At 47.6% G+C, this 27,686-nt stretch overlaps 1 protein-coding gene across 5 annotated transcripts in view; it reads right to left on the reverse strand.

Moving 5' to 3' along the window:
• Positions 1-26,647, reverse strand: part of MSS51 (MSS51 mitochondrial translational activator) — a 37,862-nt gene extending 11,215 nt beyond the window's left edge. Inside the window, exons 1-8 of one of the 5 annotated variants that reach the window (XR_009558546.1) lie at positions 26,496-26,647; positions 15,893-16,115; positions 15,001-15,156; positions 14,341-14,465; positions 13,377-13,940; positions 7,554-7,647; positions 3,799-5,020; positions 505-3,753 (exon numbers count right to left, since the gene is read on the reverse strand). Coding sequence is in view for 3 of the 5 variants with exons in the window: in XM_035130724.2 (XP_034986615.2) it covers positions 4,792-5,020; positions 7,554-7,647; positions 13,377-13,940; positions 14,341-14,465; positions 15,001-15,156; positions 15,893-16,077 (1,353 nt within the window). In the remaining 2 variants the exon portion in view is untranslated. Of the gene's footprint in view, positions 1-504; positions 5,021-6,641; positions 7,079-7,553; positions 7,648-10,759; positions 10,907-13,376; positions 13,941-14,340; positions 14,466-15,000; positions 15,157-15,892; positions 16,116-26,495 lie in introns of those variants that run through there. The other 4 variants (XM_035130724.2, XM_035130728.2, XR_009558547.1 and 1 more) reach the window with 4 other exon arrangements.
• Positions 26,648-27,686: the final 1,039 nt, after the last annotated feature.

Raw genomic sequence — 27,686 nt, forward strand, 5'->3', positions numbered from 1 at the left:
TTCAATCCCTGACATTGAGGTCTTAAGAATCACCAGTGGAATAAGGACCCCTCCAGACTGAGGGTTTGTTTGTTTCATGCAGAAGTTTTCTGCAGTGTGTCATTGACACAATCGTAGTGCATTCATGGTGGATTTATCCCGGGGTGTCCGCACTTCATTTCACTTTTTTAGCTGTTCTGCGATGCTTCCCAAAGGTTATCATTTTTATGACACCTGGACGGGCAGCTCTTGTGCAACAAAGCAAGAACCACCACTTCCCCCCCCCCAAAAAAAAACTGGAACATTAGTGGCATATAAAAAGTTGCAGGATTTCTGCCCTAAATCTTTAGTAGGTGCAAACAGTATTGAAAACAGGATTGCACACCCTGATACCATTGTGAGCACAAATATTGGTGAATGCACAATATAAAGGATGTCTGGAGGGGCCTTAGCACTGATTAACAGTGTTCTTTGTAACACAGACAGGCCTTTTCTGAATAGGGAGAGATTTCCTGTTATTTGTCCCCCCCCCCCCGTTTATTCAGAATGGAGAGCAGACCTGCCTATACTTTCCACACCACCCTCATGCAGAATTTGATAGCAAGGCATGCTAAAGATCTCCATTCTGGGGGGCTGCTATAAAACAAGCTTCTAGTCCCTATGGCTACAGAAAGCAACTTGAAATTACTGTATAGGCAATACCTGGAATCTGTTTTTTGAAGCTGGGACTGAGCAGGACTGCTATGTAGCCAGGATTGCTGCTTTTAGAGCTCTCACCCAGTGCCTTGCGGCTAGCAAAAGGAGAACAAATTAATCAAATCTGTTTACACTGGCATAGTCTATTCAACTCATAAAGGGGTAAGAGCAGAAGGGCGCAGGCTCAATCACCAGCATCTCCACGTAGGGCTAGGAAAGACCCCCATCTTAAGACCCAAGAGAGCTGCTGCCAGTCAGTGTAGACCTGCTTTCCCTATCCTAAGGTCCTCCAGTTGTTTTGTACTACAGTTCCCATAAGAACATAAGGAGAGCCTGCTGGATCCGGCAAGTGACCCATCTAGTCCAGCATCTTGTTCTCACAGTGGCCAGAGAAACCTGCAAGCAGGATTCGAGCAACTGGGCTTCCAGCAACTGGCATGGCAATGCTGGCTGATGAAAGTTGCAGTCCAGAATATCCGGAGGGTACCAGGTTGTCGAAGATTGGCATAGACAATACTGAGCTGCACAGAACAGCGGGAGACAAAACGGGCCTTAGCTCAGAGGGAGAGCACAGGCTTCCTGCAACCCTGGAGAGCTGCTGCCACTTAGTGTGGATGATGCTGGGTGAGACGGACCAATGGTCTGGCTTACTGTAAGGCAGTTTCCAGTTTCCCTACATGTCTTAAATTAGTAAGATTCTTCTGGGTCCTTTCCACCCCTTCTGCCTCCCTCACATAGTGGCCACCGGACCTCTTCCTCCGTGCCTTTGGATCAGGGGCCATTCCCACCACTGCAGCAAATGTCTGCAGGAGCCCCTCCTCATGGGAGGTGGGAAGTATCAGTGCCCTCAGCGTCCATCTCAGCCACAGCCAGAGCACACACATAAATGGAGTCCTGCAGGATCAGGCCAAAGGGCCATCTGGTCTAGCATCCTGTCTTTGTTGTGACAGCACAGGTAGGACATGTCCATATTGGCTAGTAGCCATTGGTGGTCTTACTCTCCATGAATAGCCTTATCTTCCAGGAAAGGTTGCCCATGTGGCTCCTGGAAGGCTCCCCAAAAAGGGACAAGCTCTGCCTTCTTTCGCCTCTGGTCCTGCCCATAAGTTTAATGTGAGCGTAGGAAGCACCTTGCTGGATCCGCCCATGGCCCATCTATTCCTGGCTCTTGTTCTCACAGAGGCCAACCAAACCCATCTGGGAAGCCTGCAATCAGGACCCAAGCACAACAGCCATCTCCCCTCTTTTCGACTCCCCAACAACTGACACTCAGAGCCTGCCAACTCTCCTGCCATCACCAGCGTCCAATTTTTTGCCTTGCAGAAAACCAGAAGTGCAGCCCCCGTCTGGAAGGGGGCTTCAAGGCGGTGCCACAGATTCCTCAGATGTCAGCCTCTCAAGTCTTAATGTGCTCTCCGAACCTCAATGTACAAGCATCCTTACTGGAATTTGCACTGCTTTCTGTCGCAGAACGGAACTGCTGCCCTTTTTGAGTGTAGGCATCGGCTCCTAGCTTCTTTTGTGGTTGGCCCCTTTGATTCCCAGACTGCCATCCCAGCTGCTACGTTTTGCCTATGAATGCACAGAAATTGCTGGATCCCCACCCTTTTCGATGGAAGCGCTTTGGAGGAACTAAACTGAGACCTCGAGAAAAACATCCTCGGAAAGCTTACCGTGTGGTTCAGGGTTGCCAGTTGAGGAAGGTGGACTGGTGTTTGATGCACATTATCTATCGAGGTCAAACATGTTTTGAAGTGTTGCTTGGGTGGGATTCTGACCCCCCAAGATCCATCCACGCTCCCAGGAAGAATAGATGGCAGTAGATGGCACAGAGAGATGATCCAGCAATATGTACTTTAATTAGCCATCTATGAACTATGCTTACACTTTATATGTCTGCCGAAATATGGGGAACTAGATCTGCATTCCACGGGCCTTGGAAATGGGGGGAATTGGTGTGTATGGGAAAATCCTATGTAGATAATTTGTGATCTGTGTAGGAGCCATTCTGTTATGCTTTATTTTTAAAAAAACAACAACTGAGTGATAAAAACAGTTTCTCATGGGAAAACCATCCTTGTGCTTGTGCAACTGGTTCAGCAGGGGTCAACATGATGTTGGCACTCATACCCGATTTGTATTTTATTTATTACACTTCCATCCCCTGGGTCCTTGCTGCTTTTGCTCTGGCGCTCTTGAGTGACCTTTCCTACAGCATTGGGTGTCTGGCCACACTGTTTGGGAAACATTTCCCGTCATCATTTGTAAAACCTCTGGACTTGCACTAAAGGGGTGTCGTATAAAATCAGTGGTGGCTGGTGCCTATTGAGACTGGTGGGGCAGGAGGCCAGCAGTAGGTGGCACCAGAGCCATTGGCAGGCAGAGCCAACTAATTCTAGTTTCATCCCCATTCCGCCTCCTCTCTGCCAAGTTCTACCAGGGTTAACACTGAGCCTAAAGAGGATGAAGAAGTTGACAGCCAGGGCTGCCACCACCTGGGTTGGCTGTAAGTAAGAAGGCAGGAATACTTGATGAGAAATTTGAATAGTGTGCAGGTTTATTTTTAGTAAAAGGCAGCATGAGATCAGGGTTGGGGGGGGAGTGAATCCTGGGGTCCTCTCCCCACCCTCCATGTTCACAAACAGTCCTCTCCCTTCTGTTTATTTCTGCTAGACAAAAAGGTGGCTAGATATACCATGGCTCAGGTGGTGCAGCTGCTTGGCATGCAGAAGTTGGGCACTCCCAGAAAGGGTTGGTAAAAATTCCTACCTGAAACCCTGGAGAGCCGCTGAGCTATCTTGCTCAGTATGGTCTAAACCAGTGGCTTCTAATTGTTGGTTTGCATAACCCAGGGGTGGCCAACTCCCAAGAGACGACGATCTACTCACAGAGTTAAAAACTGGCAGTGATCTACCCCCTTTTTGGAGTTCAGGTCAAAGTTGTTGAGCTTTTTTTAGGGAGGAGGAAAGCGCCATTTTGACGGGCTGCAGGGCAAAAATGTTGAGCTTTTTTTAGGGGAGCCATAGTTGTTGAGCTTCTTTGGGGGAAGCCAGTGATCTACTACAGACGTCCTGTGATCTACTGGTAGATCACAATCTACTTGTTGGACATGCCTGGCATAACCTACCCAGGGGGTCCATAGCACATATCTGTCAATTTTTTTCAGGACATCCTGTTTTGGGGTCATGCTCTCACGAACAAGGGTATGCCCCAAACTCTTGATACTGCGGCACCCAAAAATGTATGCCGTGTCTTTGCACAGGTCATGTGACTCGCGTGGGAGCACGGCCTGGTTTTGCACTGGGACATGTTGGAGGGTGTCGTGGCACCATTCACATAACAAAAACTACCACAAAGATACCAACGTTTTCAAAAATAGGGAGTCCATGGCTTGGCTTTTGAAAAAACAAGTCCACAGGACATTGGCCATGCTTAAGAAGAGCCTGCTGGATCAGACCAATGTCCCATCTAGTCCAGTATCCTGAGCGCAACAGCACACTTTCTTCCTGCAATTTCCAGCAACTGGTATCCCAAAGCTCTTCAGCCTCCAACCATGGAGCCCACGGGTAGAGCCTGCTGGATCAGGCCAAAGGCTCCTCTGGTCCAGCATCCTGGTATTGCAGAGGCCAGCCAGATGCCTGGAGGAAAACCCACAAGTGAGACCCAAGCACTCCTGTGGTTTCCAGCAACTGGTACTCAAGATTTATTACTGCGTCTGACCTCGGAGGCAGAGCACAGGCATCATGGCTAGTAGCTTCATGGTTTCTGGGGTTGATGTGAGTTCTAGTTCGGGAGGGCCAACATCCACGGCCTCAGAGCAGCTCTCTGGGGTTTCAGGTAGGGATATCCCCCAATCCTACACTGGGGGCTGAATCCACAACCTCCTGCATGCAAAGCAGATGCTTCCCCACTGAGCTACGGCCCTTCCCTATTTGCTACCTTTGGAATCTGCCCTTCAGCTGCAAGGACGGGGCCAGCTTTGAGAATGAGCATGCACACAAAACAGCCGCTTGCGTTCCTGACATCTCTGTCCGCTCCAAGCAAGTAGTTGAACAGATGTGGGGAAACCAAGAAGCCTTTGCTGCCTGAAGTCGCTTGCTCTAAGCTTCCCCATCTCTAATCTCGCTTCTCTTCACCCCCATCCAGCTCTCCTATGTCCAGCTCATCTGGGGGAGCAGACAGCCCCCGGAACATCATGTAGTGGGAGTTGCAGTAGACAGGAGGTTTATTGGGGTTTGAGTAGGCCTGTTCTGGTTTGAGGGAGGTGAAGGGGTTGGGCCCACAGCCTGTGATCTGGGTCTCTAGCTCCATCAAGATTTTGAGCGAATTCTTCATTTCCTGTTCACTGGGGGAAAGAAGGAAGGGGTCTTGGTTAGTGCTGCTAGCTCATTTTCAGTTAGCACTGGCTAGGTCATTTTAGAACCTGGATGGTTTTTCAAGTGCATCCAGATAGTCAATCACGTATCAGCCCATGATAGTTGTGCTGTTATAATGGATGGTGAAGTTTTGCACAACAAACCCACTTCCTCAAAAGTTCAGACTTCTTGCAATGAAAGCAACAGAAAAATGCACTGGAAAGTGTGAAATAACACATGCTTTAACACAACCTTGCCTGGACTTCATTAGCATCCACTGAATAGAGCTGGCATAGAGTAGTGATTAGAGTGTTAGACTAGGACCTGGGGTTCAGGGTTCAAATTCTCACTTGGCTGGTCACTGCCTTTCAACCTAGCCTACCTCAACAGGGTGGTTTTGAGGGTAGAAATAGGAGAATTATGTATTCAACCTTGAGTTCCTTGGAGGAAAGATGGGGTATAAATGTCATAATAAAATTAATGAAGATAATTTTAAGTTTTCTTATACATAAAATCCAATTTACAGAAATATTAATATATAAACATCCATGATTAAAATACACAATCCCATCAAAACAATGGATTTTCCATGTTCGTGAATTTTTCTCATTCCTTCCTTTTAGGTATTGTCAGGGGATTGTTGCAGCTACTCCCGAGTAAAGATGCTCCAGTCCACTCTGTCTTTGTTTTATTGTGCATACTATTTACAGTGCAGAGATAACAGAAAACATGACCTCCTAGTCACTCACAGAATCCAGCAATGGTGCCCTTCTGCTTCTGGGCCAGCATAAAAGCTTGGGCACCCCGAAACGCCGCCCTCTAACCCTGCGTTTGGGTGCACGCCTCAATTCGGGCACCGGAAGAGGCTGTGCTCCCTCTTCTACTTGTTGGCTAGGGCAGTGCCGGGGCTCTGCTACATCGCTGAGCCTTCCCTCCTCCGCTGGTTGGCTGGAGCGGTGCAAGGGCTCTGATGCCTCGCTGAGCCTTCCCTCCTCCATTCCACTTCCTCCTGACCCGCTGCCACTGCTCTCACTGGGCGAAGTGCTGGTCGGGATGATGGGGGGAGGCTCCCTGTAGGGAGTCTCCCTGACAGGTATGTATTTATGAATCTTCCTCCCCCACCTTGTTTTAATGTAAGCATGTATCTCATTATATTGAAAATTGACTAAAGATAAATTATGCATACAGTGGTACCTCGGTTTATGAACACAATTGGTTCCGGAAGTCTGTTCATAAACTGAAGCGTTCATAAACTGAAGCGAACTTTCCCATTGAAAGTAATGGAAAGTGGATTAATCCGTTCCAGACGGTCCGCGGAGTAACCGTTCATAAACTGAAGCGAACTTTTCCATTGAAAGTAATGGAAAGTGGATTAATCTGTTCCAGACGGGTCCGCGAAGTACTTAAACTGAAGCGTTCATAAACTGAAACATGGGTGCAATTGGTTCCGGAAGTCTGTTCATAAACTGAAGCGTTCATAAACTGAAGCGAACTTTCCCATTAAAAGTAATGGAAAGTGAATTAATCCATTCCAGATGGGTCTGCAGCGTTCATAAACCGAAAATTCATAAACCGAGGTGTTCATAAACCGAGGTTCCACTGTACGCACTTACATAATTAAAATAGGCAATAAAACAACACAGCAATTGAAACGGGGCTTGGGAAGAGATCAAAGGAATATGTGTGCAAACAGCTACATCTTCAAAAGTTGACAGAATGCCAATATTGGTTTGGCTTCCTGGGCATTCTGCCCTAATGGGACCACAATGGGTTTGGTGTCAGTCCTAGCAAACTGAAAAGAGAAGGCTCCAGTTCCCAGATTCTGTGTAGCTTCTTATAACTCAATGAGTTCAGGGCCATCCCCACTATCGGACAAAATGGGGCAAATGCCTCAGGTGGTAGATGTTGGGAGGCAACTGCAACAGCCCCCTAGCCATTCCTCCTATGCCTCCCTCTTCCTTCCTAGTCTGTTCGAATGCCATGCGGCCTCTCCTGCACATTCCTAATGCAGATTGGACGTCCAAATGAGTGGCAAATGTCAAAATGTCCTAGAAGGAGAATAGAAGGGAGTGTATGTGCAGCTGGAAGGCCTGTGATTTTGTGGTTAGAGCATCAGCCTTGCCCAGGTTCAATCCCAGGCATGTCGAGGTAGGGCTGGGAATGATTCCTGCTTGAACCCCTGAAGAGCCACTGCCAGTCAGTGTAGGCAATATGGAGCTAGAGAGGCCAATAGTCTGAGCCAACATGTGGCAGCTTCCTATGTTCCTGTGAATGCAGCCTGCTTTGTGAAGGTAACAGTTACATCTGCCCACTTTTGCCCCCAGTACCAGATAGAATCATAGAATCTTATAGAGTTGGAAGGGACCCCAAGGGTCATCTAGTTCAACCCCCTGCAATGCAGGAATCTCAGCTAAAGCATCCATGACAGGTGGCCATCCAACCTCCGCTTACTTATTTGGCCCTTGGCACCAGCAACGGAGAACGGGTGTGGGAGAGGAAGTAGAGGAAAAGCTGCCTGCTTACCTGTACACGGTGAAGAGTGAGGGGATCTCGTAGTCTCGAAGGAGCAGCAAGGTGGGAAGCCAACTCTCCATTAGGTCATGGCAGGCATGGAAACCTAGGAATGGAGAAGACCGGAAATAGCTACTTTGTATGCAGTGCCCAGGTTGCATTTTTTGAAAGGTTTATCTCGTGGAATTGCCCTTTGCAATGTGGTGAAACACACAAGAGAACATGTCAGAAGGATTTCAGCCTAGCCGTCTCCCTGACCCTGGCCCCATTCCTATGTGCCATCATGCATAAGAACATAAGAGCCTGCTGGATCAGGCCAGTGGCCTATCTACTCCAGCATCCTGTTCCCATGAGGGTGGCTCTGTGGCCTAAACCACAGAGCCCAGGGCTCACCGATCAGAAGGTCGGTGGTTCAAATCCCCGCGATGGGGTGAGCTCCCGTTGCTCGGTCCCAGCTCCTGCCAACCTAGCAGTTCGAAAGCATGTCAAAGTGCAAGTAGATAAATAGGTACCGCTACAGCGGGAAGGTAAACAGTGTTTCTGTGCGCTGCTTTGGTTCGCCAGAAGTGGCTTAGTCATGCTGGCCACATGACCTGGAAGCTGTACGCCCTCCCTCCCAATAAAGCGAGATGAGCGCCGCAACCCCAGAGTCATCTGCAACTGGACTTAATGGTCAGGGGTCCCTTTACCTTTATCCTGTTCACACAGTGGCCAACTGGTGGGAAGTCCAAAAGCAGGGCCTGAACACAAGCACACTCTCCCCTCCTGTGGCGTCCAGCAGCTGGTGTTCAGAAGCATCGTTGCCTCTGACGGCATAGCTATTATGCCTAGTAGCCATTGATAGCCATTGTCCAGTCCTCTCTTAAAGCCATCCAGGTTGGTGACCATCACTACCCCTTGTGGGAACAAGTTAACTATGCACTGCCTGAAGAAGGGCTTTCTATTGTCTGTCCTGAAACTTCCAACATTCAGCTTCATTAGATGTCCGTGATTTCTAGTGTTCCACTTTCTCCATGACACGCATAATTTTAATACACTTCTATCATGTCCCCTCTTTCTTGCTTGATCTCCAAACTTGAAAGTCCAAAATGCTACAACCTTTCCTCATAGGAGCTTCCCTCCATCCCCTTGATCATTTCATTTTTGAACACCCCCCTGCAAGATACAACACACACACATCTCCATGCAACCACTTGCAGCACGAAGCAATTCAGTCCAGGGATGGCTTTAATAACCTCATGTGCTATTTGCAGAGACTGGACGCCAGACAAAGCCACAGGGCAAGAGCTGAGGCTGACTTATCCTGGATGCCGCACAGATGCCCTTAGCATGATGTCATGCTGGGAAAAGATTGCTCAGAGGACATTCTCCGCACCTTTTGCTGGTGAAGAGTGCCAACTTAGCGTGCTTATACCTTGCAAGGCTGATATGTGAAGCAAGTGCTGATTCCACTTCTACATCACACCTTTGGCATAAAGAGGATGGAAGCTGGAAACTTCCCCAGCAGGTCGAGAGAGGGAATAGTGAGGGTCTGGCTGTTTGTGCAGCTGTCAGAAGAAGGATGCCAAACTCTCTCGCACGTCATAGCTGAGAACCAGGGGGGGGGGGGCGTGACACTGCCAAGATCAGATCAGATTGGGGATGGCAGAGTAGGGGACGGAAGAAGATTAATTCCCACTTTGCAAAGCCCTCTGACATTTCTGCAAGCTTGGAATGATGTCCCACAGGAGCCTTGCGTATTCACAAGGGCATTTGACTATCCTGGTACTAATAACTTAATACCTACGGAATGTGGTGGAGAGCGCCAGTGAAACATGGCCTTGCTCCTGAGCAAGAAACACCCTTGCAGTGCCGCACAGTGCCATCGCTGAGACAGACACACTGCAACGTCCTTTATGAAAAGTTTCAGACTGCCTTCTTGGACTGGACAGGTAATGTTACAGAAATGCCCACCATTGTGATGGATATGGCATATGTGGCTTGAAATCCCAAAGGAGAGTTTCCTGCCTCCCTTCCAGTCTTTTTCCTTTTGCGCTCTATCTTTTCGCTTGCAAGCCTGAGGGTGGGGACCACCTATGTCACATTTCTAAGCCACTCTGGGAGACCTTTTCATTTTGGGCTAAATATCATCATCATCATCATCTTTCTATATATAAAAAAGAACTGACCCAAAATTTGTCAGAAGTCATTCCCCGCTCCCCGATAAAATTTCATAAAATGTCTCTTTCTTTTTTATCCCACCCCGGTAGAAAAAGAAGCCTACTTTGCAGCATTGTCCCCAGATATCCTCTACTATTATGTGATGTGTCATCTATCGATCCAGGCCTGGGCCAGCCCAGCCATGAGGCAAGATGAAGCAGCTACCTTAGGTGACAGATACTGAGGGGGTGGCGAGTGGACAGAGCTTGTCTTCTGCTCTTGGGTTCAGTGGAGGATGCTGATGTAAGATTCAACAGCTAGTCTGGTCAGCTGTTGTACATGGAGGGGCACCAGTGAAGGTGGGTCCATTAGGTGAATGGGGCATTGCCCCACCAACCTCCGTCTGCCCTCAGCCAGCTCTTCCCTGCCTGCCTTCTGGCTTACCACCAGTCCAGGGAGTGGCAATGCCTGCCAACTTCCTCTTCCATCTCAGATCTGCCCTCGCAGAGTTCTATGGGCTAAGACAGGCTCATAGAACCTAGTTTCTCCTTCCCTGGAGAAACTGAGCAGGATGCAGTTTGGGGAAACCCTCGGGGCCATTTTGTCATGTACCAATTGCCCCCACATTACAGCGCACCATGATGGCTACCGGTATGTTTTGTAATGTGTGCAAGGAACACCCAAGCTGTGTGTGAGGCTGAGTACTTAATGCCCTCCCCACCACCACAGCTGCTCCGCACTTAACCAGCTCGATAGTGATAGGTATGCTAACAAGCTGATCAGCCCCTGTCAGGGTCCCTCAGCTCAGCTCTTTAGTGCTCAGTCTAATCCCAGCAGTGAAACACACTGTCAGCAGCAAGCAGCTGACTGGAAGTGGGATAGCTTACGAGACAGCTGGGCGGAATCTGGTGCTTGCTAGGCAAGTTGTGATCCGCAAGGTGTGCTTCTGAGACACCTGGCATCCAGAGGTTCCCTCTGGTGAGTGGGATCACCTGCAGGAGGGATTCAAGTGTGTAATCTAGGTTTGTGCAATTATTTATTGCTAGTATCATTATTATTTTATTGCATTTATATCCCACCTTTTTTCTCCAAGGAGCTCAAGGTGGCATACCCAGATTTCCCCTTCCTCATGTCATTCCCACAACAACCCTGTGAGGCAGGTTAGGGTGAGAGGCAATGAGGTTCATGGCCTGTTTGCCGGCACAAGAGGCCCTTAGCATGATGGCCTGGTGGGGAAAGATTGATTAGAGGACATTCTCTGCACCTTTTGTTCAGCTTTCCCTGGGAAAACCCAGTGCTTACTGCTGAATCGGAAGAAACGCCAATCCGCAGAAATCCCGACTGATGTTTGTTCTCATTCAGTAGTGAGCAGTGGGTTCTCCCAGGGAAAGTGGTGGTACAAAAAAAGAATCTCTTGGACCTGTGGGTAGAGAACCCAGGACAAACAGAAGAAATCACAAACAGACAAATGAAAATGTGGAGGATCCTGACGCTTTGTCAGAAAGTCGGAGACTGTTGGAGGCAGTGCGCCAATGAATGCCTGTTGCTGAGAATGACAAGTGCGGAGGGGCCCTGCTTGCATGGGGGGCATTTGGTTGCCTACAGTCAGAACAGGATGCTCAGCTATTTTTATTGTAAATATTCATAATAATGATTTGATTTATTACTTGCCTTTTGCCCACAGGTCCCAGGGCAGGCCACACAACAATTTATACAGCATGAAAACAGTTTAAAGCAAAGTACAGCCTTAGGAATATTTGAAGATAGCCATCTTCAGATATCTCAAGGGCTGCCACATGGAAGACAGAACAAGCTTGTTTTCTCCTGCTCTGGAGGGTAGGACTCAAACCAATGGCTTCAAGAACAAGGAAAGGAGATTCAGACTAAACATCAGAAAAAAACTTTCTGAAAGTAAGAGCTGTTTGACAGTGGAATGGTCTCCCTTGGGAGGTTGTGGACTCTCCTTCCTTGGAGGTTTTTAAGCAGAGGTCAGATGGCCATCTGTCACAGATGCTTTTGCTGAGATTCCTGCATTACAGGGGGTTGGACTAGATGATCCTCGGGGTCCCTTCCAACTCTACAATTCTATGATTATGTGAACTGGGTGGGTCCTAAAAATATTCATTTCAAGTACCTAGATGGGGGCTAGGCTTGAACCAGCAGGCACCTCTTATGTTCATAACAGATCATGGCTCTGGAGAGTTTATAATCCATTGAAGTGGGTTAATGTAGGGTTGCCATATTTCAAACAGTGAAAGTCCAGACAGGAAATTTGTTGAGCTTTTTTGGGCAAAATAATTGCTGTTTTTGAGGATTTTTAAAATGGAAAATAGGCAAAAACGGCACTGCTGACATGGGCTGCCATGCATCCAGATTTTCCTGGACATTTTACCAGTTTTCACCCAGTTACTGCTAGAGACAGCAGTATTCCGGATATGTCCGGAAGATTCTGGACATATGGCAACCCTAGTTGATGGCCACCAGCCTCTATTTGTGGAGCAAGGAAGTCTTCCACCCCACACCCTGAGCTCTATGGTGCAGAGGAAGCAGAATGTTTGGTTTGTTAAGGGCAATTCCATAATGGCCCCACTGCTCGAAAAAGATTACACCTGTCTTCACCCTTGGGAAACCCCCCCCCTTCCAAATTGGGAAGGGACGGTAGCTTGGTGACAGAGCACCTGCTTCGCAAGCAGATGGTCTCAGGTTTAATCACTAGTACAGGCAGTTAAAAAGCTCAGATGGCAGGTGGTGGTGGGGGGACTCTTCTCTGCCAGAGACCTCAGAGAGTCACTTATGGTGACAACTCCCAGAGGGAGAGCTGTGTTAAAGAGCTGTGGAGAACTGAATTTGAGATGCGAAAAATGAGAACCCCAGAGAACCAAAAGGGGCAGATCCTTCCACCCCTAATCAAAACATCAATAAAATTAGAGCAATTTTATGAAAGCAGCAAAATGTGACACCAGGTATGGGGCCGGTGGAGACAGTTTGGGGGAACCAGCCCATGGGCCAAATTGGGATCTGTGTCGGGCTTAATTTGCCCTGCTGGCCAGAAGTTCCCTACCCTTGTTGCTGACAGCACTGGGCTACATAGGCAATTAGCTGATCCTAATGTAAAGTTTTCTGCGTTCCAAACCAAGCTAGCAAACAGATCATAAAATGCAAGTGGGGGGTAGGTTCTTATTCATATTGGGGTGGAGATGGACAACTGCTCTTAAGGCTGTCGGTTTGCTGGCATTGTTCACCTACAGATAAAATACTTGGATCTCTCTGTTGCCATTTACTGCATTCCATTTCCAGTAGCTCATAGACAGATTTAGGGGTGATCCTAAGAGTGCATTGGCATAAACAAGGATTTCTGAAACTCCTTCTCTCTCCCTTTCTCTCTGCTGGGTCCACAAATACTCTGCAAATGCAAAAGACCAGCTGAAGAGGGTAGCTAAAGGCTTCAAGCACTATTTATAATGGGAAGCGCTCTAGTTCCAACACACCATACATTTAAAGCAGGCTTCCTCCCACTGCAAAGAATTCTGGGAAATGGAGTTTACCCCTTGCAGAGTTAAGTTCCTAGCATCCTTAGCTAGTTAATGTTCCCAGGATTGCTATCCAGAGATGACGGGGATCGAACCTGGGACCTTCTGCATGCAAAGCAGAACTTCTTAGACTGAGCTACAGGGAAGGGGCAATGGAATGACTTACCTGGGTGGAAGCCAACCACGATGTCAGGCCGAGCAGCCTGCTGGGTCTCCACTTGCGATTCCCAGAAGTCGTGATAAAGGCCCTTGTAGCTGCTGAGGTAGACTCGTTCCCGGGGCCCTAAAGCTACCAACGGCGGCCTCATGATGGGCCCATCTACCACGTCAACACCCACCATCACCACCTCGATGCCCTGGTGCTTTGGAAACATGCGGGAGAGCTCATCGTAGTCTGTCACCCGGGCGTTCAGAGTCTCTACGTGGGAAGCTCCAACCACGTGCACCGTGATAGGCTTGGCGTAGGGGTCAAGGCGGAACACGCACAGCCCCAAGCCAATGGTGGCTGGCCTGGACACAAAGTCTGTCATCACCCGCTTGACAGACTCCAGGAGTTCTGCCTCCTCTGGCTTTGGCTTCCCAGCATTGGCCCAGAGGATGTTCATGTAACGCCCCGTCATGATATTGCTGAGCTTCTCCTTTAGACCATCCTGCATCGAGAAGTAGTCCTCCCAGCCTCTCACCTCCGGGATTCGCTTCATCCAGGGGCTTGTGGGGAAAGGGATGTCGCCTGTCAGAAGAATCACAGTGGAACAAAAGCTTCAGATTGACTGGTAGACCTTTAGGTTACTAGTGGGCCTTGGGATTCATTGGTTTGTTTTTTAAGGTGCTGCTGTAATACATGTTGTATTTTTATAGTTTATTGTCAGGTAGAGTTGTTGTTTTTCAATTGGAAACTGTGGTTAATGAATGAACAAAGGGCATAACCTGATTCTGAAGGTTGGCCAGCAGAAGATTCAGTGGAAGCCCTGCAATGCAGGTGGGCACATCAGAACGGCGGCGGCCATGACTGAACACTCTGGCCCCCTAGAGCCATTCTGCCAGTGAAGATACACTGACATAGCAACTGAGAGAGGGCAGAGGGGGAAAAAATACACCAGCACAGAATCCCAGGCCCATGGCAGGCTTACCTGTGAAAACAAGCCATTCCACTAGTCGGTCGAGAGCCACCAGTTTCAGCTTCTTGCAGACCTTTTTGTGTGTGGGCCAGTTGGCTCGCTGGCATTCTGAGCCACAGTAATAGACATTCTGGCACCTGGGAGTGGAAGGAAGGTTGCCAAAAGGTTCAGCCCACCAGACCCCACTGGCTTCAATATCCATAACAAGTAGTGATCTTTATTCACACTCTATATCTGGACGATCATATCTCGACTTGGTATATGAACGAGCCTTTGCTCGTAGCCGCTTTGCTCTTCCCCTTTGCAGGAACCACATTGAAGCCAGGAAGCATCTCCTTAGCCATAGTTTCCTGGTTCATCTGGCTGGGAAACAATGGTTGCCTGCTTTGGATCCTAAAGCAATTTGAAGCTTAATATACTGGTTTGTTCCAAAGCAGGCAGCCATAGTTTCCTGGTTTGGTCACATGCACATTTATTTGCTTGATGTATTACACTTAAAAATGTCAACTGGCCCTCCATATGTTGTTGAACTACGACTCCCACCAGCCCCAGCAAGAATGGTCAACAGCAAGGGATGGTGGGAGTTGCAGTTCAGAAATATCCAGAGGGCCAGAGGCTGTCCTGATCTAGGATTTCTTTCATTGAATATCAGTTCTATTATTATTTTTTAACCTTTTGCAGCGCCGCAGGCTTTTAGGATCAGGCATTGATTCCGGAAGCTTCTTGCACTCAACACAAAACTTGAAAGTGTCCTCCATTTTCTGGAACATCTCAAAATAGGACCGGATGCCAAAATCCGTGCATAGTTTTCTGCCTTCCATTGCGGACCTGTGAAGAAACAGCACAAACAGGGACCCTCTTGTTTTAATCAGTTGTAGGTGAGCTGTTCTGGGCGCCTACGGTAGCAGTGAACAAATGCTCTAAATATAAAAATAAACACCAGCAAGTCTTCTTTCTTTCTTTAACTAAGTTTGTTCTCAAAAACAAAAGTTGTAGCGACACCATACCAAAACTGTTTATTCAGCTGCCAGAATGTTAGGTAAATGGGGATATACTGAATCTTTTTATTCTTTTTTCTAGGATTAGGGGTTAGTTTGTGCATATGGAACATGCTGCCTGTGACTGAAGGAGTAGTGGTCCAAAACATCTGGCTGGCACCGGGCTGGGGAAGACTGGGCTAGAGACTCTGCAGGGGAAGCAGAAACCTGAAGGGAAAAAAAAGCTTGTATCTCACTCTTAAGAAAACCAAAATGTTTAACAAGGCATTCTCAAAAGGCCAAGTAAATGTGGATAGTGATTTATTAGGGATCAGGAAATCAGCATGGCCCATGATGAGCAGGATCAGTTGGCGTGTATGAGGCTAAAGAGATATCCCTCCTATCTTACTAAGGCTCATATTTCAGCTCCCAGTCCTGGCTCCTAGAGTGCAGATTCTCGCTTGCCGGCCTGGATCCTAACAACTTCTGTGAAGCTATCAACACCCACCCACCCCCACTCCCCAAAACTAGGATTTTCAGCATCCTCTGAAATGTCACCCCCACCTACATTTACCAACAAACCTCACCTGTAGTCATCATAGCTTTTCATGTTGAGTTTTTGAAGGATGACCTGCGACAAACCTGGGACGTTGCTGTCCATAGCCAGGAAACCCAGAGAGTCCATATTGGGTCCTGTAACAACTGGCGTCTCCTTGGGATTTTTTTGGGTGCGGCTGGCTTTGGAAGCCCCAGCTTTGTTCCTGTGAGCCATCTCTGAGGGATGTTGGAGGATCCAGAATCTGAATCAATCTGTAAAGGGAGATTTTTATTTATACCTATTTCTGTATTTATGGGTCATCTTCCAGGAAAAAGCTACATACAGCAGGGCAGTGGTGCCTGGTGCCTGTTGGGAACGGTAGGATGCAAGGCAAGGAGGCCAACAGTAGGTGGCGCCAGAGCCAACAAGCAGCCAGGTCCAACTAATGCAGGCATAGGCAACCTTGGCTCCCCAGATGTTTTGGAACTATAACTCCCATGATCCCTGACCACTGGCCCTGTTAGCTAGGGATCATAGGAGTTGTAGTTCCAAAACATCTGGAGAGCAAAGGTTGCCTATGCCTGAACTAATGCAAAAGACTGAGATGCTTCAGTCAAGGGGCAGAGTGTGCTATGGTGGTGAGAGACACAGGAAAACAGGAGGATTGTACCACATGTTTCATCAAAATGGGTCAACAGGCTCTGTTTCTCAGCTGTTTGATCTCCCTTTCCTATTATCCTATCCTTCCTTTACATCCCACCTGTCTGTTCTGGGGTGTGGGACGGAATTTTTTTTTTATTCCACAAAATTTATATAATGCTTGATTGCAATGATACCTAGAAAGTGCTTTAAGAAAAGAATGAAACAATAAAATTATCAGTTAAGAAACGATTTAAAATGACTATGTAAAACATTCAAAAATAATTGAAATCAACAATAAGCTGAAATAAAAACAACCCAAAAGAAAACATATGCCAGCATTCTACATGTCTGGATAGCCCTACCTAAACAAAAATACTTTTAGCAGGTGCTGAAAAGACCAAAGTGAAGGTGCCTGCCTGATATCAATAGGCAGGGAGTTCCAAAGTTTGTGTACTGCCACACTGAAAGATCAGTTTCAACAAATGTGGGCTGAGGATTATGTGGCACCTGTAATAGTGCCAGTTCTACAGACTGAAGCAAACTGGGCATACATGGGGTAAGGCAATCTTGCAGGTAAGTTGGTCCCAAGTTAAGGGCTTTATATACTAATAGTAACACCTTGTACCTAGCCCAGTAGGAAATCAGCAACCAGTACAGGTCACCGAGCAGAGGTGTTATATGCTGACAGAGTCTCACTCCCATCAGCAATCTGGCTGCAGCATTCTGCACTAACTGCAGCTTCCGGATCAAGCGCAAGAGAAACCGCACATAGCAAAAGGAGATAGCAAAGCTATCTCTGAGCATTGGCTCATTTGGGACGCTCTAGCTCCTTCGCCTCCTGGGAAAGGCGTGTATGTAGCTCAGCACCTCAGATCAGGTCTGGGGTGTGGAAAGGGTTTTGGCTCCATGGGCTAGACCATCCTTATCAGGACGAGCCACGTGGCTCAAATGTGACAGGTGGCCAGGGTCGCCCACTCTGTCAATCAGATGACATCATTATGACATCATGTGAAACATTGATCACAGGACTGGGAAAGCACTCCTTTCTCCCCTCCCAAGAAAGAAGCCTGCATTTTATAGGCATCACTACATATGCAAGAGAAGTAGTAGTGGTAGTAATTTATTATTTATACCCCGCTCACCTGGCTGGGTTTCCCCAGCCATTCTGGGCAGCTCCCAAAAGAATATTAAAAATACAACAAAACATTAATCACTTCCCTAAACAGGGCTGCCTTCAGATGTCTTCTAAACGTCAGATAGTTGGTTTTTTCCTTGACATCTGATGGGAGGGCTTTCCACAGGACGGGAGCCACTACTGAGAAGGCCCTCTGCCTGGTTCCCTGTAACACAGCCAATGTCTGCAAAAAGCAGGAGTTTCTTTGAGGCTGGGGGACCTGCTTTTGCCCCCAGAGGCGCCTCTTTCCCCAGCAGGATTTAACCTGTACTGGTCAGCAGCCAAGCTGGGATTAAATCCTGCCTGTATTGCCTGTGCATGCCTCTTCATTAAGTGACTGAAAGCCTTAGAGGAAACATATAATCTGTTCCTCCTCCCCTCACAGTCCCTTGGCCTGCCGATTCCATCAGGCTGCCTCAGTGGGACAGATGAGAAGTGAGGCTCATTCTATCAGCTTTGCCAAAAGACCAGCTCCACAGGCGTCTCCTGCCCCTGAGCTGTTTCAATGCCAGGAGACCATTGTAAGAACTACTACTTAAGAATTGGCACCTGAGTTTGCTTTCCCCCCTCTTCCCTTTCTCCTTGTGTGTCATGCTTTTTAGATTGCAAGCCTGCGGGCAGAGACTGCCCTGTTTTCAGTGACTGCATGTAAGCCATTCTGGGAGACCTTCTGGCTGAGGAAGGGGCTACAAATGCTCTATATGAATAGGTATCTGGTGGGGCCAGGGACCTGATATTTTGACACGGCTATCATTTTTTCCAGCATTGCAGGGGGTTGCACTGGATGACCTTTGGGGGGTCCCTTCCAACTCTGCAGTTCTATGATACCCCTTTCTTTTTTTCTTCCTCTGACCTGGCACGGTATGTTCACGAAGCAAGCGGATGAGTCTCCCCGAGGTTAGCTGGGAATACATTCTCCGCCGGCTAACAGGCCTGCCTCTTCTTTTCAGCCTCACACCTGCTCCAGTAAATCATCCCATCATTATATGATACCCGCTGGAGGGTGGGCAGGATCAGCCTGAGAGCAGGGCATCCGCCTGGCTCCCAGCCAGAAAAACTAGGATCCAGTGACACCACAACTGATATTCACTTGATACTGCACCTTTCATCCGATGGTTTGTCAGCCTGCTTAGAAGGAGCTCAGAGGCAGCGGTGGCTGGCGGAGTTGAGGCCGAGCCCTGTAACATGTTTTTTGTGATTGTTGTTGCCAGAGTTCGGGCAGGGTGTGGGTAACCCCCAAGGGAGACAACTAAGGATGTGCAAAAATCGGAGGAGCTGCAAAGCTGAAATTTCGGAGAAGCTGCAATGCTGAAATTTCAGGGGGAACTACCCCCACCTCGTTCATTTTGGCTCAGAAATTCTATTGATCTCAGTTTGTTTGTTTTTGAAAAAAAAATAGTAATATCTGTGCAGTCAGATATTGTTCAAGGTGTTACTATTAGCATATAAAGCCCTGAACAACTTGGTGCCAGCTGGCTACCCCATATGTGCAGGTGGCACTGTGGTCTAAACCACTGAGCCTCTTGGGCTTGCTGACAGAGTGACAGAGTGAGTTCCTGTTGCTCTGTCCCAGCTCCTGACAACCTAGCAGTTCGAAAGCATGCCAGTGCAAGTAGATAAATAGGTACTGCTGCTGCGGGAATGTAAATGGTGTTTCCTTGTGCTCATCACAGTGTTCCGTTGCGCCAGAAGTGGTTTAGTCTATGGTTACTGTTCACAACAGTTACCAGACGTCCCCGTTTCCCGGGGACACACCCTGGATTTACAAATCTGTCCCTGGACAAAATCTGTCCCCGGAATGTCCCCGGATTTCATTTAATGTCCCTGGATTTATATTTTAAGATTTATTAGTAGGGAATGAATGTTGCGTGATTGGTACAACGGCACAAGACACATCATACGGAGACTCCCGGCAAGGCAAAATGGCGGGCGCCACGGCAGCGAGCAGCTCCTGAGGCCAGCCAGAGCCAACTGCGCTACCAGGCTGGCTCTGGGCTGCTGAGACTGCCACTGCCGAGGAGGAACTGGGGACGTCCAGCACGTCAACTGGGGGAACCACTGACACACACACCCTGCAACCCAAATCGAGCTGCGAGTAAGAGCACCCAGCTGACTGTCCAGCGGCGCTCCGGGGCCAGGGAGAAGGAGGAGAGGAGAAGGAGAAGGAAGAGAGAGAAAGAGGAAGGAGAAAAAAGAGGGGAGCCCTGACCTTGCCGCGCCACTGCTGCCGAGGAGGGGAAAAAAGGGGAGCCCTGAGCTTGCCGCGCAGTTGCTGCCACCGCAGCTGAGGAGGAGAGGTAGGAGAGCACTGGGATGGCAAGGACACGCGGCCGAGTCCAGGCCCGACCCAAGCCTACTCCACAGCAGCTAGCACTCCAAGAGAGCAGGCTGGGGGCCAGAGGAAGGCCATGCGACAGAGGAGATCACAGAAGAGAAGATATTACTTCTTTTTTAAAAAAACTTTTGTTTCTCCTTTAAAAAAAAAAAGTTTGGTGACCTTAGTTTAGTCATGCTGGCCATGTGAACCGGAAAGCTGTCTGTGGACAAACACCGGCTCCCTTGGCCTGAAAGCAAATGAGCGCCACAAACCCACAGTCGCCTTTGACTGGACTTAACCGTCCAGGCATCCTTTACCTTTACCTTTACCTTTACCTTTTACCTATGTGCCCAGCTGACAACTTCAATTGGCAGAACTGGCCCTGTTACAGGTGGAGCATAATACTTGTTCTGCATTTGTAATTTATCTTTTACTGTGGCAGCTCCCACACTTTGGAACTCCCAGTCTATTGACATCAGGCAGGCACCTTCACTGTACTCTTTTCAACACATGCTAAAAACATTTTTGTTTAGGCAAGCCTACCCAGGCAGGTAGAATGTTGACAGGTGTTTTAAGCTTGTTTTTAGCTTATCACTTATTTTAGTTACAGTATTCTTTGAATGTTGCAAATAGTTGTTTGGAACTGCTTTTACTGATAATTTCATTGTTTTATTCTCTTACCCGTTTTGATTTTTTTATTTTAACAATCATGCGGTATATAAATTTTAATAAAATAGATAGATACTGGACAGGTTCACACCATACATTTAAAGCACTTCATTCCACCCCTTCAGGAATCCTGGGTACTGTAGTTTGCAAAGGGCGCTGGGAATTGTAGCTCTGTGCATGTGAAACTAGCTCCCGGGATTCCTTGTGAGAAAGCTGCATGCTTTAAATGTGTGCGGAAGGTGCTTTAAATGTGTGATGTGGACCTGCCCATGATCTCTCTTGCAGGCAGCTACGGCCTGAAATGTGGGCTTATAAAAATGCTCTGCGTAGCTGAGCCCCATGATTGACTTTGACTGCCTGTCTCTCTGCCAGGTCTAAGTGGTTTTTAATTGGGGGAACTTCACTCTCACTCACAATAAACGGGATCATTTAATTCCAGGCAGCTGGTTTGGCGTTGCTACCCTGACAATCCCCTGCATTCTCGTTAGACAGCCATCATCCCCCTCTCTCTCAGTTGACAGAAAACAACAGTCTCTCAAAGCTGCACACACATAGAGGCATAACTTGGAGCCAATGGTACAGGCCAGGTTTCAGCTCATAACACACCTCTTGAAATTCCTTTGGCTCTTTAACTGAGCAAGGGATTTTCCCTGATACCCTTGGATGGAGCTCCTGTCATCGCCGTCCGTTTATTATCTTCCACACCGCCGTGTTTTGGCTTTACAAAGGAAGGAAGATGGCTTCCCCTCCTGGCTCTACATTCTGTTTCAGTTGAACAGCTTAAGGCTGCACACACCCCATACATTCAGAGCATGTTTAAAGCACATGGCTTTGCTCAGAGAAACCTTTAGCTTACCCCTCACAGAGCTAGAATCCTCAGGGTTCTTTAAGAACATAAGAAGAGCCTGCTGGATCAGGCCAGTGGCCCATCTAGCCCAGCATCGTGCTCTAATACTGGCCACCAAGATGCTTCTGGTAAACTGACAAGGACAAGCAGGACCCCTCTTCCCTCCTGGGGTTTCCAGCAACTGGTATTCAGAAGCATTGCCATCATCACTAGAAGCCACTGGTAGCCTTATCCTCCATGAGTATGCCCAATCCTTTTCTAAAGCCAACAGGTTGGTGGCCATCACTGCCTCCTGTGGGAGGGAGTTCCACAGTTTAACTATGCACTGCCTGAAGGAGTACTTTCTTTTTTCTCTCCCGAATCTTCCAACATTCAACTTCATTGGATGTCCACAAGTTCTAATGTTATGAGAGAGGGAGAAAAGACCTTTCTCTGTCCACTCATCCACACCATGCCTAACTTTATAAAATTCGATCACGTCCCCTCTTAACTTGCCTTTTCTTCTAAACCAGGATTTCTCAAACTTGGGTTGCTTTTTGGACTACAGCTCCCATCATCCCCAGCTAGCAGGACCAGCGGTCATGGATGATGGGCGTTGTAGTCCAACAACAGCTGGGGACGCAAGTTTGAGGAAACCCCGCTCTAAATTTAAAAAGTGCCAAACGCTGCAACCTTTTCCTCATAGGGCAGTCACTCTACCCCTTGATCATTTGGTTCTCCTTTTCTGACCCTTTTCAAACACTGGGGGAAGGCATGCACTTCAAATGTGCTTTAAATGTACAGCGTGTTGGCAGCCTAAGACACCTGTGAGCACAGAGGGCTAATACATGCTGAAATGAGCGTGGATGGCTCACGGCTCCTAGCTGCTGGAGTTGGGGTGCGAGAGAAAGGGTTGGGCAGTTCTGAATGCAAAGAAATGCATCTTAGATTTTTTGCTGCCAACTGGCAACTGGAAGCTGGAACTCAAGGTGGGGGTGGGTGGGCTCTAAATGTACTGTGCTTCTTTAGGACGGTGAATGCTGCTTGAAGGCTTAGCAGCGTCTCTCTGGTCACTGACCTGCTCAACCTGTATACAGGCGACAACCATTTTAGCTGTGCCCACTTGACAAGTGATCACCAATGTGCGGGTCCTTCTGGATCCAGAAGAAGGCAGAACGGGAGCGGAGCAGGACAGGGCATGCCTTTACACGCTCTGCTGATAAGCCCGGGGGTCAGGAATGGAACCCCCGCACAAAATGGTCACCACCTGTCTTTTTTAAAAGCCCTTAGGAAGGAATGTAGGGAATGTGAGCTCCCACCACCCATGTTTGAAGCCGAGTACACGTGGTGATAGTTACAATCCACCTATATCTTGTAGTTTTTCGAGAAACACTCCTGTGTGATATGTTTCCCCTTAAACCAGCTTCCCTCTGCTAATGTGCACATAACCATAGAAAGAAAAAATGCTGCCCTGTACTGCCCTATTTGTCAATCTAGTTGCCCTATTCATTAATCTAGCACAGTATTTCCTATATCGAATGGCAGTGACCTTCCAAGGTATTGGGCAGGGTTCTCTCCCAGCTGTACCTGGGATGCGGGTGGCACTGTGGTCTAAAACCACTGAGCCTATTGGGCTTGCCAGTCAGAGATCCTGTTGCTCTGTCCCTGCTCCTGCCAACCTAGCAGTTCAAAAGCACAACAGTGCAAGTAGATAAATAGGTATCGCTGTGGCGGGAAGGTAAACGGCATTTCCGTGCGTTCTGGTTTCCGTCATAGTGTTCCGTTGCACCAGAAGCAGTTTAGTCATACTGACCCACATGACCCGGAAAGCTGTCTGTGGACAAACACCGGCTCCCTCGGCCTGAAAGCGAGATGAGCGCCGCAACCCCAGTCACCTTTGACTGGACATAACCATCCAGGGGTCCTTTACCTTTTTTTTTTACCTGGAGATGCCAAGGATTGAACCTGGGGCCTCCTGGATGCAAAACACATGCTCTAACCACTGAGCCTTCCCAGGAACATAAAGGTAAAGGTAAAGGGACCCCTGACCATTAGGTCCAGTCGTGACCGACTCTGGGATTGCGGCGCTCATCTCGCGTTATTGGCCGAGGAAGCCAGAGTACAGCTTCCAGGTCATGTGGCCAGCATGACAAAGCCGCTTCTGGCGAACCAGAGCAGCGCACAGAAACACCATTTACCTTCCCGCTTGGAGCGGTACCTATTTATCTACTTGCACTTTGAACATAAGTTCCCAGGAACATAAGAAGCTGCTTTATGGTGAGTCAAACCATTGATCCATCTGCCTCAGTATTGTCTACACTGACTGGCAACAGCTCTCCAGGATTTCAAACATGTGCTCCACCACTGAGCCACACACCGACATGCTATGCGCATGCCAAGTGCAGAACGAGCATGGTGAAAGAGAACACTTGCAAAACGAAAGCCTTCTTGCACACACCCAAGAGATGCCCTTGCAGAATACTTTATGTTGGCGGGGGAATGAAGGAGATAAGTTAAGGGTAGCTGGAGTCAGGGACAGGGGATGGGGGAAGACACACTCAAATGTCATAGACCAAGATGACAAAAAAGCAGGCTCTGCCAACAAGGATGAGATAGCAATGCTATTCCAGTCCTGTGCCTTCCGTGGAGCTGGCCAACTGGCTGGCAAACAGAGCTGGGAGGGGCAAGACAGGGGATGAACAGATGCAAAAGGCACCCCATTAATTGAGACCGACACAGGCAGCTAGGAGGTCTCCCTCCATCTCACCTTACACAGTAAGCCCAGTGTTTTGCAGGAGGGGGAATCCAGCAGTCATTTGTCAAACATTTAGGCATCATGCAAAAAGGGAGAGGAGGGTAAAAGTGGGCATGGATCTGCAGAATAATTGTACTCTGGTTGAGAGGTATAGACGCAAATTCAGAAAGAATTTTTTATAACTTAAATAGAAATGCAATTCATTTCAGCCTAGTGGAAGTAACTCTGACCAGGTGAGTTGTTTGCCTGCTCTCCAGGTGAGATCTGTTGATGGGCAACTTTAAACCCACCCTCCTCTTATGAGAAGATTCACACTATACATTTAAAGCATATTCAACACACATTTAAAGCACTTGACCCCCACCACCCCCAAATACTGGGAACTTTAGTATGCTATGGGTGCTGGAAATTGTAGTTCTGTGTGTATAGGAATCACAGTCCCAGGATTCTTTGGGGGAATTGTCATGCGCTTCAGATATGCATTGAATATGTTGTATCTTGTGGATCAGCCTCTTTAAACTGGACCTGGCCTGGACAGCCCCGGACTCTCCTCTGATGACGCTTCAAAGAGAAAGGCTGTCCTTTTCAAATTTAGACACATGGCTAATCAAGTAAAATCAAGATATACATCTAAAAACTATGAGCAGAGAAGGGCTCCTCCAGATGACCTATTTATTAAGCATTCATCCTGATTTGTTTGCATAAAGTGTATGCAAACAAAAGGTTGGATTATATCTAGTCTTTATAATGAACATTTGTTTTGATTTGTTTGTGTAGTGGTCATGCGACAGTGAGCATTCATCCTGTTCCTGCATTCATCCTGATTTTCTTGTGGGGTAGTTTATGAGTTTTCCCAGTAATCACACGTTCGTCTAACCCTCTTTGGTCCATTTCTCCATCCCTTTTCTAACTGCAAAATGTCCTCTTTCTCCTTTTTAAACAAGAAGTGGATCTGTTGCAACAGAGCACCTGTCTCTTGGGGTTTTTTTTTTTTGTTTTCCTAGCAGTCATTTACTCTTCCCACACATTTCAATGCATTTCCCCATCACTTTTCAAATGTGTGTCAAAAAAGTCCATTTCTTTTCTAAAGCAGATTTGTTGTGCTCGGGTGACAGAGTCCTTTACTTCACTCTATTTGCACAAAGCTAGATTTCCCAGTGTGCCCACAAAACACCGACAGTCTGGAGGTGCCCAAATATAGAACGATGGAGACAGGAACAATTAATATATGAACTTTTCTAAACAATAAGATTAGAAATGCAGCTGCCTTGTGCCAAGAAAAAATATCCATCCATCCAGCACACTGTGATTTGTGATTCGTCAAATGAATACTTCTGTGAATGAACATAATGAATTTAAAAGGGCAGGTGGAGAAAAGGAATAAGACTGACAACTGCACAAGTATCTAGTTAGTTAGCTGGCAGGCATGCCTGCCATTTATTTTGCACTAGCGAGAGGAAGCTTGGCTCCATACGCAATAGAAAAACTTGCTGCAACTCCTTTTCTGGATGTTACATTTATATGCCCTTGGATAGAGAAGCAGGAGTAAAGTTCTGTCGGACAAAACAGAAATAAAGGTAGCTAACAAAAATTACTTATAGTTACTGGGGCTGCAAAAATATTTTTAATGTAGGTTAATTGCAGTACTAGAAAAACAATTACTCGAACAATTGTGATTTTTGGTATGTGCGTTCAGATCCATCTGCACTACAGTCAGAGGCGGATTTAGGGGGGCGCAACCGGTTCAGTTGCACTGAGTGCGGAGCCTTGGGGGTGTAACAGGGGGCACCGTAGAGTGGAAGGCGAGAGGCGAAGGGGGCACTGAATGTTGGCGTTGCACAGGGCGCCGCTGGAAATTGAGACCCCAAGGTCCACCACTGCTACAGTTAAGAGACACACCATTCCTAGGTGGAACCTTCTTGCAGGGTCATATGTGTGTGAGTGTATACAATTAAAAATCTTAAAGGGCATTTATGAAAGATATTCAAAAGACAAAAGGAGTAGCAGTTCCTACCCAGCCCCACCCCAGGGACAGAGATAACAGGGATTATTCCTGTTAAATTAAAATTGTTTGGAGGAGCACAGGGCATAGAGATTGTGAAAAGTTTATTGGGGTCTGCCGCTGGGTTGAAGGCAGAAGGATTCAGGGCAGCAACAATGCGAAGGAGGTAAAAAGGTTGCGAGAGCAAGTTCTGAGAAAACCGGAGAAAGTCAAGGTGTTCCCTAATAGGCTATATTTAAAGATCAATGAGCAGAAAGGGAAATTTACCTGCTAGACGTCTCTGCAGCTGGATTCTTCCTCTGCTGCAAATATCCCTTGAATTCTCCAGTATTGCTCTCAGCCTCCAACTGCAGAAATGCCAGGAAGAAAATCTCAGTCTAAGAATATCCTGTCAGCAGTTCCAGATCTTGACTAGGAAGGAGGACTCCTTCCAAATGGACAGGAGGGATGGGGGGGGGGGGTTGAACTGAGCTTTCTCAATTGCTCAAAAGTTTGTACGGTACAGTATCAGGATCGTAATGAGCCAGCTGCCCCCAACAGGAAAATAGAGGACACTACAAGAGGCCCACACTCCTCAACTACCACCACCAAACTACTTTTCACAGTTGTGGCTTCCCCATGTGTAGAAGGGGGAAATAATATACACTCGCCTTGTGGGGTTATTGTGAGAAAAGCAAAGGCTGTAATGCTCTATGGACACAGAATCATAGAACTGAAGAGTTGGAAGGGATCCCAAGGGTCATCTAGTCCAACCCCCTGCAATGAAGGAATCACAGCTGAATGATCCCTGACAGATGGTCAATGAAGATCAGCAGTAGGAACTGATGCAAGAGCCCTCGATCGCTCTTTCTCTCTACAAACAGCCTTGTTCAGCAGCATCATGCCCGACATGTTGCTTGCTCAGTCAGACTTGGTGCTTTCCACACCATATATCAAATCCACACCAAACATTTAAAGCACCCAGCTTCCCCCAAAGAATCCCAGGGGACTGTAGTTTGTTAAGGGTGCTGGCTGGGGATTGTAGCTCTTTGAGGGTAAACTACAGTTCCCAGGATTCTTGAGGTGGTGGCGCTTTAAGGATATGTTCTGTACACACCCAGATAATGTTAAGAGCAGGGGAGGAAACATTTTAACCTGAAGAGTCTGTCTGGTCCTGTCTTTTCAAAAGTCCCCATTTATTCCAGGAGTAACTTCAGCAGATAGCATTTAAGAACACAATAAGAATCTTGCTGGACCAGGCCAAATGCCCATGTAGACCAGCACCCTGTTCTCACAGTGGCCATCTGGATCCCTATGAGAAGCCATAGCTTCTTTCCTTGTAAGCAATTTGCACCACCATGTGAGGGATATGCTTCTGCTGTTTCTTCCACTGCTGTCTCTTGGCTGCGTTGAAAATTTAACACTGGCACCTTGTAGTAAAACAGCAGCATATGGCCAATGTGAACTCCTGACTTGCAC

The sequence above is a fragment of the Zootoca vivipara genome, chromosome 14, assembly GCF_963506605.1.
Source record: "Zootoca vivipara chromosome 14, rZooViv1.1, whole genome shotgun sequence".
Taxonomy (NCBI): Eukaryota; Metazoa; Chordata; class Lepidosauria; order Squamata; family Lacertidae; genus Zootoca; species Zootoca vivipara.